Source organism: Coregonus lavaretus, assembly GCF_964263955.1.
Source record: "Coregonus lavaretus genome assembly, chromosome: 29".
Classification (NCBI taxonomy): domain Eukaryota; kingdom Metazoa; phylum Chordata; class Actinopteri; order Salmoniformes; family Salmonidae; genus Coregonus; species Coregonus lavaretus.
Window position 1 is genome coordinate 22,103,056 of NC_140016.1, and position 11,932 is coordinate 22,114,987.

At 45.9% G+C, this 11,932-nt stretch overlaps 1 protein-coding gene across 1 annotated transcript in view; it reads left to right on the plus strand.

Annotated features, from left to right (window-relative positions):
* Window positions 1–8,115, plus strand: part of LOC311104611 (arrestin-C-like) — a gene marked incomplete at its 5' end in the record, with an annotated part of 9,473 nt that extends 1,358 nt beyond the window's left edge. The window contains 13 exons of the mRNA XM_084146479.1: window positions 1,355–1,385; window positions 1,600–1,660; window positions 1,774–1,818; window positions 1,934–2,127; window positions 4,431–4,490; window positions 4,606–4,682; window positions 4,790–4,925; window positions 5,071–5,155; window positions 5,373–5,445; window positions 5,600–5,737; window positions 5,879–5,986; window positions 6,649–6,702; window positions 7,430–8,115. Coding sequence (XP_084002605.1) covers window positions 1,355–1,385; window positions 1,600–1,660; window positions 1,774–1,818; window positions 1,934–2,127; window positions 4,431–4,490; window positions 4,606–4,682; window positions 4,790–4,925; window positions 5,071–5,155; window positions 5,373–5,445; window positions 5,600–5,737; window positions 5,879–5,986; window positions 6,649–6,702; window positions 7,430–7,451 — 1,084 coding nt within the window. The 3' untranslated portion in view covers window positions 7,452–8,115. The remainder of the gene's footprint in view (window positions 1–1,354; window positions 1,386–1,599; window positions 1,661–1,773; window positions 1,819–1,933; window positions 2,128–4,430; window positions 4,491–4,605; window positions 4,683–4,789; window positions 4,926–5,070; window positions 5,156–5,372; window positions 5,446–5,599; window positions 5,738–5,878; window positions 5,987–6,648; window positions 6,703–7,429) is intronic.
* Between the last annotated feature and the right edge of the window lie 3,817 nt (window positions 8,116–11,932).

The window sequence follows — 11,932 nt, forward strand, 5'->3', positions numbered from 1 at the left end:
ACTCTTATCTTATTTGGAAGAGTGTTACAGTCCCTTATCAGCTCTTTTGAGGTGTAATGTACTTGCTATAGTATCCTAATGCTGCCCCCTATTGGTTAATTAAACTTTATTTTCTACCTCTACAGACAACCTCATCCAATTCATCACAGACATGGCAAAGTGAGTATCTTTTAAATTCACCCATCAACTACCAACAATGGCTAATTTGTATTATTGATATATAGAGGTGGAGTTTATTTTCAGAATATACTAAACCATAGACTGTGGCACAGAACAGAGAGGTGCTAGGTTATGAATATCTAAAAGGGCGGCAGGGAGCCTAGCAGTTAAGAGCGAGTAACCTAAACGTCGCTGGTTTGAATCCCAGAGCCGACTACGTGAAAAATCTGTCGATGTGCCCTTGAGCAAAGCACTTAACCCTGTAAGTCACTCTGGATAAGAGAGTCTGCCAAATGACTAACATGTAAATGTAATTACCTTACTACCTATAGCACATTGCCTGGGTCATGGAAGGATGTGTGACACTTCTAAGGTTAAGAGGATCCAGAAAGAACCTGATTAGGACGGATCGACTCTGGATTAGATCCGGAATAGAGCAGTTTAGCATTAACAGTCCAGAGCCTAGCATACACAAGCAAAGATGTGAGTAAATAGGCAAGCGATGCATGCTATATTGATTGATAAACTGATATAAGGGATTAGGCGAGGTAAAAAAGGATATTAGGACTATTGAACTGATAGGATTATATTATGAGATAACGTATGAAAAAACATATGTGAGAAAATGTATACGCTACGCAAGTCATTGTGGAGTCACCCTCAGCAGTGTCTCTGTTGTAACCAGATCAAAGCATAGGTCAGGTTGCCCTTCAGACAGACCTATGGTTGCCTAATTGTTATGTGAAGATAGCTGGCTGTACCAGTCATGCCAGCGGCTCCCATGCCACCCTGGGTACTAATCAATCCAGAGCCTCAGTGGGAGGAGGGAGGGATGGAGGGAGGGGGGGGGGGAGTAGAGGCTTCATCTTTTAATTAAACTGGAGCTGACAGCAGGCCAGTTAAGGTAGGTCACTAAGCAACGTCCTGGGATGGCTCAGTAAGGATAGCAATCACAAAAAGTGCAGTGAGTTCTAAGACTGTAAAGACCCACTGCCACTAGGGACGATAACTAACTAATACCATACCACTAAGTGGAATTAGACTGAGGGCATGTGGGACCAGGCTGTGGAGGATTCTAATGACGACAGGGTGTGTCCTACAATGGATGCAGGACACAATGAATAATTATAAAACATGATACAGATTTGTTGAATCCAATCTAGTGTCTAAACGTCATATCACCCTCTCTCTGTAGGATCTACAAAAAGACCAGTGGCAACGGATCTGTAAGGACCCCCTCTGACATCATAACTGTGGGACACACTGGTCAGGACCTGTTCTGATGCGCTTATCGCATACCAGAGCAGGAATCCTTAGGCTTCCTCTAACCGAGCCAAATGTACAAACGGCTCCATCAAGATAACTGAGATTTGGCCTATTTATATGGTGTTGATGACAGACAGGAAGTAACCTCTCTCTCTCCCTTTCTCCTTTTCCCAGATTGCTCTCTACCTGGGGAAGAGAGACTTCGTGGACCATGTGGAGAGTGTTGACATCGTCGGTGTGTTATGAAGTTATCTCTGAATATCTTTGCTCTTTACTACTCTTAGAGTAGTGTAAATGTGTGTGTGTTTTTTTTGTGTGTGTTTTTCATACATATATTTTATCTTGCAGATGGGGTGATCAAGGTGGACCCCGCTGAACTTGAAGGCAGGAAAGGTAACATTCAGTTGATTTCACTGTATCTACTGAACCAGGAAAGATGCATGAAGTCAAATTCAACCCATCGAGGTTCAGTCTTGATATCAAAAATCTATCTCTAATCTCTTTGCAGTATGGGTGTATCTGGCATGCTCCTTCCGTTATGGTAGTGACGACCTGGATCTGATCGGGATGAACTACAGAAAAGACATCTGGATACAGAGACAGCAGATCTACCCTGTTGTTGGCACCAAACCAGCCAACACCCCCATGCAGGAGGCCCTCCTGAAGAAATGTGAGGACCAAGGCCATGCCTTCACTTTCAATGTGAGTTTCACTGTGTGTTTCCTTCCGTCTCATCCTTCAAGTGGCATCACACAAAAATATATTATGTCTGTGCATAGCTCACTGTTTAGCCACACAAAGTGTAATCTCGGCCGCACTCTTAGCTGGTGTTGAAAACCACATCAAAGACTTTTGTCACAATGGACATTCCCATTAATGGCCCAGTGCAGTCCAAAACTTTATTTTCCTGTGTTTTATATACAGTGGGGAAAAAAAGTATTTAGTCAGCCACCAATTGTGCAATTTCTCCCACTTAAAAAGATGAGAGAGGCCTGTAATTTTCATCATAGGTACACGTCAACTATGACAGACAAATTGAGGAAAAAAAATCCAGAAAACCACATTGTAGGATTTTTAATGAATTTATTTGCAAAATATGGTGGAAAATAAGTATTTGGTCACCTACAAACAAGCAAGATTTCTGGCTCTCACAGACCTATAACTTCTTCTTTAAGAGGCTCCTCTGTCCTCCACTCGTTACCTGTATTAATGGCACCTGTTTGAACTTGTTATCAGTATAAAAGACACCTGTCCACAACCTCAAACAGTCACATTCCAAACTCCACTATGGCCAAGACCAAAGAGCTGTCAAAGGACACCAGAAACAAAATTGTAGACCTGCACCAGGCTGGGAAGACTGAATCTGCAATAGGTAAGCAGCTTGGTTTGAAGAAATCAACTGTGGGAACAATTATTAGGAAATGGAAGGCATACAAGACCACTGATAATCTCCCTCGATCTGGGGCTCCACGCAAGATCTCACCCCGTGGGGTCAAAATGATCACAAGAACGGTGAGCAAAAATCCCAGAACCACACAGGGGGACCTAGTGAATGACCTGCAGAGAGCAGGGACCAAAGTAACAAAGCCTACCATCAGTAACACACTACGCCGCCAGGGACTCAAATGCTGCAGTGCCAGACGTGTCCCCCTGCTTAAGCCAGTACATGTCCAGGCCCGTCTGAAGTTTGCTAGAGTGCATTTGGATGATCCAGAAGAGGATTGGGAGAATGTCATATGGTCAGATGAAACCAAAATAGAACTTTTTGGTAAAAACTCAACTCGTCGTGTTTGGAGGACAAAGAATGCTGAGTTGCATCCAAAGAACACCATACCTACTGTGAAGCATGGGGGTGGAAACATCATGCTTTGGGGCTGTTTTTCTGCAAAGGGACCAGGACGACTGATCCGTGTAAAGGAAAGAATGAATGGGGCCATGTATCGTGAGATTTTGAGTGAAAACCTCCTTCCATCAGCAAGGGCATTGAAGATGAAACGTGGCTGGGTCTTTCAGCATGACAATGATCCCAAACACACCGCCCGGGCAAAGAAGGAGTGGCTTCGTAAGAAGCATTTCAAGGTCCTGGAGTGGCCTAGCCAGTCTCCAGATCTCAACCCCATAGAAAATCTTTGGAGGGAGTTGAAAGTCTGTGTTGCCTAGCGACAGCCCCAAAACATCACTGCTCTAGAGGAGATCTGCATGGAGGAATGGGCCAAAATACCAGCAACAGTGTGTGAAAACCTTGTGAAGACTTACAGAAAACGTTTGACCTGTGTTATTGCCAACAAAGGGTATATAACAAAGTATTGAGAAACTTTTGTTATTGACCAAATACTTATTTTCCACCATAATTTGCAAATAAATTCATTAAAAATCCTACAATGTGATTTTCTGGATTTTTTTTCCTCATTTTGTCTGTCATAGTTGACGTGTACCTATGATGAGAATTACAGGCCTCTCTCATCTTTTTAAGTGGGAGAATTTGCACAATTGGTGGCTGACTAAATACTTTTTTTCCCCACTGTATATTTCCATACTATGAGGTTGGAAAAATACTGTGAAATTGGTACAATGATTATAATGCCCTTTTAGTGTAAGAGCTGTTTGAAAAGACCGCCTGAAATCTCAGCATGTTTTGGTGGGAGGGAGTTTTGGCCTGCCTGGTGACATCAATTACTTAATAGGCCAGTAAGAAAGAAAGAGAGTTCCAAACCTCTCTGCCAATAACAGATCGTTTTCAGTTTTCCCCTCCCTACTCAGACCACTCCCAGACAAGATTAGAAAGATTCTTGCTTGAGAATGTAATCTTTGCTGAGAAGCTATTTTTGTTTCTTTTTGACCATTTTAATTTAAAACAATCACAGTAAGGTACTTAATTGTTACCCAGAAATGATATGAAATTAGATAAAAGCAGCTGCATTGGACCTTTAAGGGAAATTGACATACTAGCCTGTTGGTTTGTATCTATCCACACCTCATCACTTCCTGCTTCCTGTCCATTTCAGATTGATAACAACCTGCCATGTTCAGTCGGCCTTCAGCCTGCACCAGAGGATGTCGGCAAGGTACGTTTCTCTCTCTCTCTCTAATGTTCACTCTATTTCTTATTTCTCTTTTTTACTCTCTCAATTTTATCATTTCATCAAAGACAAATCACTTCTTTGTTTTCTACCCCTGAAGGCTTGTGGTGTCGACTATGAGGTGAAAGCCTACATCGCCAATGAGGCAGACGATCCTGATGAGAAAATTAACAAGAAGTATGTATTAGTGGAATGCCACTACTGTACATACCATTTGCTGTTGCTAGAAATCGGATTATTGTGTGTTCTGATGGTTTTCTCCCTCTCTTTCACTCTCCTGTCAGGGACACTTGCCGTCTGATCATTCGTAAGATCCAGTTTGCCCCAGGAACAATACCTGCTGGACCCCATGCTGACATCAGCAAGAACTTCATGATGTCTGACAAGCTAGTCCACCTGGAGGCCTCCATAGAGAAGGAGGTAGGCCTGTAATCCTTACATGAATTAGACTTTTCTCCTGTAAGCATAGGAGAACATTGATTACTGTGCTAGTTTTCCATTGATGGATCAATCTGTATGATACCTGTTTATTTGAACATGTTTGCTTTCATTTGGTGATTTTCAGCTCTATTTCCATGGAGACCCAATCCCTGTAAAAGTCAAAGTCAACAATGAAACCACAAAAGTGGTGAAGAAAATTAAAGTAACAAGTGAGTCAACATAAAAGTGGTTGTGTCGTGAGTTCTCTGTCATGACTGGCTCTGTTGGTAGAGCATGGCGCTTGCAACACCAGGGTTGTTGGTTTGCACGAATGACTGTAAGACGCTTTGGATAAAAGCGTCTGCTAAACAGCACATATATTATTCTCTGTCATGATTGCGTGTGTTTCAAATCTTGTTTCTGACCAACACATCTCTTTTTGACCAGTTGACCAGACAACAGAGGTGCTGCTTTACCAAGCTGACAAATATACCAAGACTGTTCTGAATGAGGAATTTGCGTAAGTCAAGAACACATTCCTTCCATTACTACTGTAATCTAGAATTACTAAATCGTATGTCTATACCCCAATACTGAAGTCAAACAATAACAAAGTATATTTTGATTTTCACTGTTGGTGAATCACAACATGTTTGTGTGGTCGTCCTGCGCAGGGAGGAAGTAAAAGGAGAATCCACCCTGGAGAAGACATTCACGGTGATCCCTCTTCTGTCCAACAACAAAGAGAAGCGTGGTCTGGCCGTGGACGGCAGACTAAAGGATGAGGATACCAACCTGGCTTCCACCACACTGTGAGTCAATGAGTTCCCCAATACATAGCTCCACCACATCCTCCTCTCCTTCTGTAGATGATAAAAACCTTTCACTGCATCATCATCTTATGTCAAAAAGCCTGAGGTAACCCATCCCTGTCCTGTCCTCCCCTCTCCTAGCATTCGTCCTGGCATGGATAAAGGAATGCAGGGAATCCTAGTCACTTACAAAATCAAGGTCAACCTCTTGGTCTCCAGCGGAGGCCTCTTGGGAGGCCTAACAGCCAGGTAAGAACAGGAGTTGATATATGACATATACAGTTTATTATATGACGAATACACAGAGTATACCAAACATTAGGAACCCACCTTCCTAATATTGAGTTGCACCCCCCCCAGCCTCAATTTGTCGGGGGATGGACTCTAAAAGGTGTCAAAAGCGTTCCACAGGGATGCTGGCCCATGTTGTCTCCAATGCTTCCCACAGTTGTGTCAAGTTGGCTGGATGTCCTTTGGGTGGCGGACCATTCTTGATACACACGGGAAACTGTTGAGCGTGAAAAACCAAGCAGCGTTGCAGTACTTGACACAAACTGGTGCGCCTGGCACCTACTACCATATCCTGTTCAAAGGCACTTAAATTTGTTGTCTTGCCAATTCACCCTCTGAATGGCACACATACACAATCCATATCTAAATTGCCTCAAGGCTTAAAAATCTTTATTTAACTTGTCTCCTCCCCTTCATCTACACTGATTGAAGTGGATTTAACAAGTGACATCAATAAGGGACAATAGGTTTCACCTGGATTCACCTGGTCAGTGTATGTCATGGAAAGAGCAGGTGTTTTTAACGTTTTGTCACTCAGTGTGCATTTTATATGTCAGCATTTTTTTGGAGAAACATGATTATGTTGCCCACTGATAATGTACATTTTTGTTTCGCCACAGTGATGTCGGAGTAGAATTACCTTTGGTATTGATGTCTCCCAAACCCGCAGATGTGTAAGTACAACTCTACTACCTGGTTTATCAGTGTGAAATGGGGGATTCATGCGTGATGATATTCTGGCATGCGTGACAATTTCAGTTTTCCAACGAGTCTATATTTTCCAATTGTTTCCATAAGAATGCTGATCTTACGTGTGTTTGTGCATTTCTTGAACTACAGCCCTGTGGAGTAAATGCCTCTGTAGTGCAGGTGAGGTCACTCCCAATGTCACATGTTTTAGGCCCGATGTTCATTTCTTCAAGGGATACAAAAGCATTATTATTTGGTAAAAATGGGAAAGGGTTGAAATAGTTAGCATTGTTGCTCATAGGAGATACAGTCAAGCTATAGAAATAGCTCTTAAAGGAGTGCACAATGTCGACACAATGTATCCTCTTGATATGCTTGTGTATTGTGCTACAAAATGGCCATATACTTGGATACATATGCCAATTAGGATGATATAGAAATACTACTGTCATGGCCACGGGAAGATATTTTGGATTGGGTAATAATAGTTTTATTTTTTATTTTTTATAAAACAAATATCAGGGGGTGATGCAGCACCCTCAGCACACCTACTTCCCACGGCTATGACTACTGTAGCACAATGCACAGGATATCATGGTTTGATAGTGGAATCAAAAGAGATAAACTATTGAACAGAACAACCACATATTCAAACAATTCCTTGTCAGATAGCTGATGTGATGTTGTGTTTGTCCATGTCTCCCCCTCTAGAACGGATATAAAATTCGAGTAGATTCCCCAACGGAAGATGCAGAAGGACGAGGAGGAAGAGAAACTGCAACAGACTTGCTGAAAGGCCAACTGACACCAGAGAAACTAAGCGCCAATAAACATATAGCAGAGACCCAAGACGATCACAACAATATCAATTTTCTTTCTCTCTTCCTTAGACCCTTCTTCAACATTACACTTACTGATGAGGGCACACTGGGATGGCATCATATAGCAGATAGATGAGAGGACTCGAGTCCCCTTGAATGAAACACAATTAATTACTAGCCACTATAGGTCCAAAAGTAATTTCTATAGTTTAAATTGTTTTGCTTTTTACAAGTGAGCGCTACAATAAAGAGTATATAACAGCTATTTATTTTTTTGTACACATGATGGTATCTCAAAAGGAACTGTAGGAGCATTTGACTGTTATTATATGAACAGAGGTGGGTGGGGAGAAGGCTGTAGAGGAACCCTGATTGTGGCACTCTACATTTCAGTCATTTAGCAGATGCTCTTATCCAGAGCAACTTACAGTAGTGAGTGCATACATTTTCATACTGGTCCCCTGTGGGAATCGAACCCACAACACTGGCATTGCAAGTGCCATGCTCTACCAACTGAGCTACACAGGACCATGTCAGATATGACAACAAAAAAATAAAAAGATGTTCACCTCCTTCTTCCTGTGTCAAGTCTTCATGTGTATCTGCTGTCTTCTGTTAGTTCACCACTTATTTCCTCTGATTACGATAAACAATTCCCCACAGCCATCAAAGCCTCTCCAAACACATGACAATATGCAACCAACTGAAAACAAAGGACGTTGGGCCTATTGCAGAAGTAATTCAATGCAATAAACTCTTGGATTTTGTCAACGTCAAACAAACAATGTCGGAACACAATCAACCACACCCCCCAAACAATTATCAAGACAGCATGGGGTTTCAAATGGGTCTGAAACAAATGACAAGCACAGTACAAACCGGAATGCGGTGCTTTTATATATTTTACACTAATTAGGGCCCCTGGGAAACATGGACCAAAACTATGTTTCTGTCACGTTCGTTTAAGGACGGGTCAGACCAAGGCGCAGCGTGAAATGCGTACATGTTTATTTCACCGATAAACACACCAACAAAACAACAAACCAACGAAACGTGAAGTCCTAAGGCTAAACACAAAACAAGCCTCACACGGAACAAGATCCCACAACTAACGAGTGCCAACAGGCTGCCTAAGTATGATCCCCAATCAGAGACAACGAGCGACAGCTGTCTCTGATTGGGAATCACACCCGGCCAAACATAGACATGCAATTCTAGAATGAAAACATAGAAAACACAACATAGAACACCACACCCTGACTCAACATACCAGAGTCCCATAAGTCAGGGCGTGACAGTACCCCCCCCAAAGGTGCGGACTCCGACCGCACAAACTTTACATAACAGGGTAGGGGCATTCCGCCTCGGAGGCGGATCCGGCTCCGGGCGTGACGACCACATACTCTCCGCCTCCCTGTTGCGCCCCTGGTCTGGTCTGGACCTCGGCGCGCTGCTTCCCCTCTCCTTCCTCCCACGAAGTACCAAGCCCTGTCTGGACCCTGGTGTGGGAGACCACGAACCTGGAGAGGGGCTGATGTCTGGGTCTGGACTGGAGCCGCTGACTGGAGCTGGACCGGGCACCGGTGGAGCGGACTACTCTGGCTCCGGACTGGAGCCGCTGACCGGAGCTGGACTGGGCACCGGTGGAGCGGACTGCTCTGGCTCCGGAGTGGAGCCACTGACCGGCACCGGTGGAACGGGCACGGGCCGTGCCGGACTGGACACACGCACCACTGGTCTGGTGCGAGGAGCAGGCACGGGCCGGACCGGACTAGGAACACGCACCACTGGCTTGGTGCGAGGAGCAGGAACGGGCCGGGCCGGACTGGCGACATGCACCACTGCCTTGGTGCGAGGAGCAGGAACAGGCCGGGCCGGACTGGGAACACGCACCACTGGCTTGGTGCGAGGAGCAGGAACAGGCCGGGCCAGACTGGCGACACGCACCACTGGCTTGGTGCGAGGAGCAGGAACAGGCCGGGCCGGACTGGCGACACGCACCACTGGCTTGGTGCGAGGAGTGGGAACAGGCCGGGCCGGACTGGGAACACGCACCCCTGGCTTGGTGCGGGGAGCAGGTACGGGTCGTACCGGGCTGGCGACATGCACCACTGGCTTGGTGCGGGGGGCAGGTACGGGGCGTACCGGGCTGGCGACACGCACCACTGGCTTGGTGCGAGGAGCAGGAACAGGCCGGGCCGGGCCGGACTGGGAACACGCACCACTGGCTTGGTGCGAGGAGCAGGAACAGGCCGGGCCGGACTGGGAACACGCACCACTGGCTTGGTGCGGGGAGCAGGAACGGGCCGGGCCGGACTGTGGAGGCAGACTGGAGGTCTGGAGCGGAGAGCTGGCACAACCCGTCCTGGCTGAATGCCTACTTCCGCACAGTGCATGTGTGGCATTAGCACAGGTCGCACTGGGCTGTGCACGCGCACTGGCGATTCAGTACGTAGAACCGGCGCAGGATATGCGGGACCGAGGAGGCGTACTGGAGACCAGGAGCGTTGAGCTGGCACACCCCGTCCTGGCTGGATGCCCATCTTCGCACGGCACGTGCGTGGTGCTAGCACAGGACGTACAGGACTGTGCCGGCGCACAGGCGACACAGTACGTATCTCCGCATAACATGGAGCCTGCCCAGTCACACGCTTCCTCGCGTGAGTACGGGGAGTTGGCTCTGCTCTGAAACTAGGCTCCGCCAACCACCCCGTGTGCCCCCCCAAAACATTTTCTTGGGGCTGCTTCTCGGGCTTCCTCCTCGACCGGCGCCTTCTGCGTTGCCGTTGCTCCTCTCTATACCGGGCCTCCACTGTCTCCTCTCAAGGACGGTGATCCATCCCAGCCTGAATCTCCTCCCATGTCCAGGATCCCTTTCCGTCCAGGATCTCCTCCCATGTCCAGGCTGTCTGCTCCTGGGCACGCTGCTTGGTCCGTGTTTGGTGGGATCTTCTGTCACGTTCGTTTAAGGACGGGTCAGACCAAGGCGCAGCGTGAAATACGTACATGTTTATTTCACCGATAAACACACCAACAAAACAACAAACCAACGAAAAGTGAAGTCCTAAGGCTAAACACAAAACAAGCCTCCACACGGAACAAGATCCCACAACTAACGAGTGCCAATAGGCTGCCTAAGTATGATCCCCAATCAGAGACAACGAGCGACAGCTGTCTCTGATTGGGAATCACACCCAGCCAAACATAGACATACAATCCTAGAATGAAAACATAGAAAACACAACATAGAACACCACACCCTGACTCAACATACCAGAGTCCCATAAGTCAGGGCATGATAGGTTCCTAGCGTGTCACACATGGACAATGGCTAACGCAGTCACATAGGCTCACAGACGAATAATTCAGAACATTTCAACCAATAGCTATGTATTACATTTTACAACATAAGATATAGCTTGCAACAAAGCAAATTGTAGCACCATCACCTGTCCATTATTGCTTGCACTGAGGGTCAGGATAAAGACGTGTCTGTGATGGTAGGAGTGACATTTTTGGAAAAAGTGGACCCCTGCCTTTTGGCTGATCCATTTGTGGTTTCAGGGTGGGTGAAAACAAGAGTTGGGTGCTGTGGAATCGGTGAAGGTAACCTGAAGTGGTCTGGTGATAATTGTTTGTGTTTCTGCTGGTCAGAGGGAGCAGGCGCTCTGCGTTAAACTAATGGGGACAAGAGATGTGAATTGTTTTTCTCTCAAGGAAAGGGCGCCATTGAAAGGAGTGATTACTGGGGTAGCGGTAAATGTGAAAGTTGACCAAGGGGAAGATTCCCGGTGTTTGTGATGCTCGTCGTTTGGTGCGAAGTAAACAGGGTGGCGTGAGTGGTGAAACAGAAGAGTCGTTGTCTGTTCTTTTGAGTTTGATGTTGAGTCTTTGCCTGACAAAGTAATGTTAGGATATATAAGTTATCCAATACAAGCTTTTGTGCCGAATACATTACGTTGTTACAGGTGTCAAGCTTATGGGCATGTGGCAGCAGTGTATAGGAGGGAGGTTCCTAGGTATGAGAAGTGTGCAGAAGAGCATGAGACAAAGGAATGTGTAGCATTGGGGAAAGTAGTGGTTTGTGTTAATTGTAAGGGTGCCCATGGGGCTGGGGATCAGAAATGTCCGGTGCGAGAGAGGCAGGTTGAGGTTTCCAGGGTTAGAGTAGTGCAGAAGTTGTCGTATGCTGAGGCAGTGAAGAAAGTAGAGGAAGATGGGTCAAGGGGGAGGGATATTTAGAGGAGTGGTGTGATTAGTAGATCTGTAGCAGTACAGAGGGATAGACCAACAAGTGATATATGCTTCAGTAAGATAGGATTTTTTGCGTTTATAGCAATGGTTATCAACTGTACTGCAGGGATGGAACGTAAATCGCTGAAAATTGAGATTG